Raw genomic sequence first — 6,515 nt, forward strand, 5'->3', positions numbered from 1 at the left:
CCTTTTCACCTGTTTAACCCAAAAATCTATTGATCGACTCCAGACTGTCCAGAACTCAGCTGCCAGGCTTTTAACCAGAACAAAGAAATATGACCACATTACTCCTATTTTAGCTTCATTACACTGGCTCCCAGTATGTTTTAGAATTGACTTTAAAATTCTATTGATCACTTTTAAAGCTCTTCATGGCCTCTCGCCTTGTTATATTTCTGAACTTTTAGTCCCATACGCACCAGCACGTACCTTGAGATCCTCGGGCAGAGGTCTGTTGTCTGTTCCAGAGTCTCGACTGAAAACTAAAGGGGACAGAGCGTTTGCTGTCAGGGCCCCGAGGCTCTGGAACAGCCTGCCCGAGGAAATCAGGTCGGCTGAGTCAGTGAACTCTTTTAAGTCCCTTCTTAAAACATACTTTTATAGGAGAGCTTTTCCCGATCTTATTTGACTTTATTTTATCCCTTTTATTTTATTAATTTTATATTAAATTTTCATGCTCTTATCTTTTTTTTTTGTATTATTCTTTACACTTGTTAAAGCACTTTGTAACTTGTTTTTGAAAAGTGCTCTACAAATAAGGATTATTATTATTATTATTATTATGTAGTGGTGGAGGGGGGTTCTGCACTGTGGCAGGCACCTACAGCTGTGCTCCTACTCTGCTCATTATACACCTGTTTCCACATACTGGACTTCTGCTGCACATATGCTCTCGACCTTGTGCTTAATATAGTATGATGTCATGATTATCTAGTGTGTTTCAGTGTAATAATGGTTGCATTCATTGTTAAAGGGTTGAGCTTTTGTGGTTGCAGTTGACACCATGTTTATTTCTGTTTTATAATGCATAATATTTGCTTTTGTCCTTAAGGTGAGCTTTTTTCCTGGGTTTTAATCTATTTTTTTTATAGTTACTGCTCCTCAGCACCATGAGCAGTCACCAGTTTGATTTTATTTGAATTTCCTTCTTTTACTCTCACCAGACACTAACTTGGACATTAACTCAGAATTTTAACACTTTTCCTTCCATCTCCAGAGAAAGGAAGATCGACATGTTTCTTCATATATCTCTACTTCCCCAAGGAGTTTGAATATATGCAGTGATAAGTTAACTGTATCTGTCCCTCTTGCTCACATTTTCTCTCATCTACTCCCACCGGTACTAATGTCTGCTTCCAAAAGGAGTTCAGTTGGAAGCATACTTAATTGAACAGCTAACTTTATTTTCTTAAATTCACTCTATTTACAAAAGATCTTCTATAATGATAATAATTAAATTTATAGTGGATTACTTCTAATTTACATTATCTGTTGTTTTTTATCCACCCTCCTCATTCATCCTATAGATGCAAAGGCCTGTCCCTCCAAAGATTTCCAGTGCCGTAATGGGAAGTGTGTGGCACCAATATTTGTGTGTGATGGCGACGATGACTGCGGGGACGCAAGTGATGAGGAAAAGTGCTCGGCTCCCACCTGTGGCCAGCACGAGTTCCGTTGCAATGACTCTGAGTGCATCCCCGCCCTGTGGAGTTGCGATGGCGATCCGGACTGCAAGGACAAGTCAGACGAGTCCATGGAGCGCTGCAGCCGGAGGACAGAGCCCCAGAAACCTCGCTGCCCAGTGGGGGAGTTCCAATGTGGGAGTGGGGAGTGTGTCCACATGAACTGGAAGTGCGATGGAGACGCAGACTGCAAGGATAAATCGGATGAAGCAAACTGTCGTAAGTCAGCTGTGTATATATTGCATTTATGTGGATGGACAGATGAGTGGGTGGATAAATGAGTGTGTAACTGAATTCTTCTAAAGACTAATGCTGCTGTTGTTTTAATTAGACCAAATTAATCTACCAACAGGATTTTTTTGTGTTGATAATGTAGATAGTTGCATTTCCCTGGTGCCATAGAAGTTGAAGTTGTTGTCCAAAGACTAGTGAAAAAAACAATATAAGACTCATACCATTGACCTAATCCTTAATTAAAATGAACCCAGCCGGTTCATTTTGAGTCTTTGGAGAGTAGCCCTGACATAGCCTCATATGGTCAGGGACACAGCTTTGCTTGTAAGTTATATTTGTAGTGTTCATCGTAATGAAGGAATATGTCATCCAATTGCAATGGTATGGTTCTTTAATGTAAAGTACTTGTTAGGAGGGTAAATTCATTGTTGGTGGGTTAAAAAGTTAATACCAACCATAGCCTTTAATGAAAGTGATTTATGGATACCAACAGTAATGCAGGTTTTTGAACAATGACTGTGTGTGTGGCTCACTATGTCGGAAGGAACATACTTTAAAGGCTGACTTGCTGTGTATCGTGATCAAAGACTACATGACAAATCTTGTTGGGCCACCAAATGATTGAAGGAAGATCAATGCTGACTTTATCATGTTGATGCACGAGTGTGTTGCCATGCAACCATGTGATCTGTCAAAGCAGAAGGAGAACCTCTGAGTGTGTTTGACCATATGTGTTTGTTGTGTGAGTCTCTGTGTGTGCATGCATGTGTGGGAGGTGAAGGTCCTTCATCAAGTGAGACCCCCATCTGGTCTCCTCTTCACACTCCCACATACCACTCAGGGAGATGACTGCAGCCTCGCACATACGATATGATATAAGCACACTGCTCTGCCATACACACACACGTTTTCACAAAACAACGGACATGTGTACATGGAGAACATAGCTGTGCTTACACATGCAGTCGCCGATATACAGATTTTCATGCAAATACAAATGCCGAAGACACTTTAAAAAGTTATTATGATGTATAGACCATTGCAAACACTGTCAAATTATACTCTTTAAAACACAATTTCGCAGAGCCAGCAGGTCATTATTATTTATTGACTTTGTAGGTATGCTCTGCATGATAGGTTTTTATGTGAATATCTCATGAGAACAACACTAATTTTAACTATAGTAGACTATCCTGTTCCTCAACTCTTTATTTTTACTTCTACTTATTGTTAGATACTATTAATAGCTTTCCTGAAATAGTATGCCCTCCTAGGATTTTTGTTCTTACTTCTGCCTACGTTAAGTTATATTTCCCTTTTAGTTTAGATGTGTTAAGCTAATGAAGTACCCCAGCTTCACTACCAAATTACATCTATTCTAAAAAGGTGCAACCAGTTTGCTAGCTAGAATGCTAAAGTAAGATATAATTAAAATATGTTTTCCAGTTCTGTGATTAATATGAAGGGTTCCATTTTGGGAATAATAATATTCACAGTATGTCTAGGTAGGTGTATGTGTGTGTATGTATCTTTGGTATTGGTATTTTAGGAGGTGTTGTGTGTCTGTGATGATGCTCTATTTTTTTCTAATGGACCCAGAGTCTGACAATAAAGTTGAACTGAACTGAATCTACATAAACAAAAGCAAGCCCAGTAACATTATTGAATAGTGCTGACAGAGTGACCGCAAGTGAAGTGTTCTTTCCTGGTCTACATATGCCAGTGGAATAATCTGTCTTAATAACCGTGTTCACTATTTCACAATACGACGAGACAGGAGCTGTGTGAACTGTATATATTTGATTGGGTCTCTGTGCTTGCTCATCACACTGTGAATAAAAGTGGGCAGTTGGAGGTGTGTGTCAAACAAGATGTTATAGTTTTAGATGACTGTGTAATTCAGAGCTCAGCTTAGTGTGTGCAACATTTCAATGTAAATGAGAAATGTGAGAATCATTGCATATCTCTAGTCTATTCTCTCCTCCTCCTCTATTCCGTCAAGCTTTGCTCATTCGTACAGACCCAGTCCCCTGGTTATTATCTCCCATCTTATTCGAAACATTTGTCTCAATAATCTTGTGTTATTTTACAGACATGCTGAGACAAATGACTGTAAGAACAGTGACAGGAGACATGAGAAATGGTCACATCATATCTGTAGATGGTTCTCTCCTTTCGCACCTGCCAACTTTTCTGCAGATGGCATACGTTATTATTACTATTCATCTTGGGGATTTATCATAATTAGCTGAGCTCAGATACAATCATTTGGCTGAAAGAATCAGCACATTTGGTGATGGCACAGGATTAAGTCTTCCACACATTGCTAATTTTAGTATAAACTTGTGTTTATCTTTTATTTTTAGTTTGAGCATAGCAAATCAGCAGCAATCCCTGTGTGTTCATGTATACACACATGCATTTCAGTTAGGTCATTTTATGTTTCATTTTATGTCACTATGTGCCTGCTCACCTATAGGACATGCATACATTTGTAAATGTGTCCTCACTTGGTGTGAAACTGTGTGTGTGGTCTCCACAGCAATTGATCATGTCTGCCACCATTCCCTTGGCAGAGCTAGTCCAAAACACAACACATGAATAATTAAACAGCCAGTTAAAAAGACGAATGAGTTAAATAAACCTGCCCTCTGCCATTACAGCAAGCACCAACAAATACCCATACACACTTGCACATACACACAAACTCAACCAATCACTGGATGTGGGTTTTCAGTGACTGAATACCTGCCTGGTTTTCTTTTCCACCAGGGCTTTTTCTTTAAAGGTAAGAGTTGTGTGTGACTGATTACTGTTGGATTGGAATGCACTCCAAGTTGGCCTAATACAGTTGAGGAAGAGACATTATGGGCTTCATGTTGTGTATATGTGTTTGTGAGCGTGTTGCATTTACCTTTACAGTGACGTAAGTGAAATTAGAATAAAAGTTTACGTGTACTCGTGTTTACGTGTACTTGTGTTATGATAAGAACCAAAATCTATCAACCAATAGATGAAATATTCACTGTAATCCAATGAAGGTTAAAGTCAAGGGCAACTGGACTTGGTTGAAGATACTGGAAGACGTTTCGTCCCTCATTCAAAGGACTTCTCCTTCTATACCACCACTTATCCCCCACTTACAATGCTGTCCTTTCATCACTTCCCAGGAATCTCAACAAACGTAACCTATTGGCCTCAGGTGAAGATACCAACGATGGTCATTCAGTCTTGGCCACCGGTAGTCCTAACAACTGTAACGACCAGGAACACTAACGAACCAGCAGCATCGATGACCCTGGCAAACGAGGTTAACACTGAGGTTAAATAGCTGAGTTTCCATGCCAGTCAGTCAGAACTGAAGAAGTCCTTTGGATGAGGGACGAAACGTCTTCCAGTATCTTCAACCAAGTCCAGTTGCCGTTGACTTTAACTTTCGTTGGATAACTATGACCTGGATGACTGAGAATCTTCATAGACATTTCACTGTAATATTAATCTAATTCTAATGTATATGTGTGCATGGTTTGTGTCCCCCAGCCCTGCTTACATGTCGACCTGATGAGTTCCAGTGTGGTGATGGATCCTGTATCCACGGTACCAAACAGTGTAATAAAGTCCACGACTGTCCGGACTACAGTGATGAAGCTGGCTGTGTCAACGGTAAGTGTCAGACGAGTATGGCCCGTTCAACATGCAAACAGCAAGCTAAGCATAATAACAATGATAATAAAAATAGCTTTATTTGAATTTGTGCACTTTTCAATGCAAGTAATAAAGTGCTTTACAGCAGTCAATATAAAACAAACAAGTCAGAATAAAATAAAAGATAAAAATAGGCATTACACAAGCTCAAATTAAAAATGTGTCTTAAGAAGTGACAGAAAACAGGGAACAGACTCTGCAAGCCTAATCTCCTCTGGCAGATTGTTCCAGTGTCTAGGGTCCTTGACAGCAAAGGTCCTGTCTCCTTTGGTTTTCACCCTAGACCTTGGAATGACTAGCAACACCCTATCAGAGGATCTCAGTCCCTAAAAATCTATCCAATTTTTATGGTAAATGCCTGCATTCACCCAGTCACAAACACACTCACACACCGATGGTTGCGAGCTACCATGCAGGGTGCTGGCCTGACTATTGGGAGCAATTAGGTGTTTCAGTGTCTTGCCCAAGGACACTTCGACATGTGGACCGGAGGAGCTGGGGATCAAATCACCAACCCTGTGATCAGTGGACGACTCCTGAGCACAGCCGGCCCCAATTAAAACTTAAAATACTACTAACGAGATTCACAGGGGATATACTAGAGAGGGGCACAGATGGCCGCAGTTGGCTGCACTAGTTGAATCTGCCCCATGAGAAACTTAACACATAACCCTGACTTTACATATTGTGGCACACAGAAAAGCTCAAGGTCATCATCATGCTGCCTGGCAGTATCTTGAAGCCAGTGTTTTTAAGTGCAGCTGTGAACCTGAAATCGATTTTTTACTCTTCACTGTTTCCAAAAACGGCACAGTACAGTACGTGGGTGCTGTATCTTTTTGATGGGGTGCCATGGACTGTACAGCTGTGTCTGTGTGTGTTTCAATCACAAACACTGGCTGATGTGAATATTTCTGCACATAACAGTTACACTTACTGGTTAATGTTCTTAATGATCAGGTAAATAGTTTTCATCCCCTCCAAATTTGTCATAAAAAATCACAATAACCCAGCATTTACTTGGTTTCAAATTGGATTTGAATGCCGTTCTGCTGCGTGAAAGTCCTGGGTTGATTTGAC

General features: G+C 40.2%; 1 protein-coding gene across 3 annotated transcripts in view; it reads left to right on the forward strand.

Moving 5' to 3' along the window:
* Positions 1-6,515, forward strand: part of lrp8 (low density lipoprotein receptor-related protein 8, apolipoprotein e receptor) — a 193,019-nt gene that overhangs the window by 141,227 nt on the left and 45,277 nt on the right. For all 3 annotated transcript variants that reach the window (XM_046049282.1, XM_046049284.1, XM_046049283.1), the window contains exons 5-6: positions 1,341-1,715; positions 5,271-5,393. In XM_046049282.1, coding sequence (XP_045905238.1) covers positions 1,341-1,715; positions 5,271-5,393 — 498 coding nt within the window. The remainder of the gene's footprint in view (positions 1-1,340; positions 1,716-5,270; positions 5,394-6,515) is intronic.

Source organism: Micropterus dolomieu, linkage group LG05, assembly GCF_021292245.1.
Source record: "Micropterus dolomieu isolate WLL.071019.BEF.003 ecotype Adirondacks linkage group LG05, ASM2129224v1, whole genome shotgun sequence".
NCBI lineage: Eukaryota > Metazoa > Chordata > Actinopteri > Centrarchiformes > Centrarchidae > Micropterus > Micropterus dolomieu.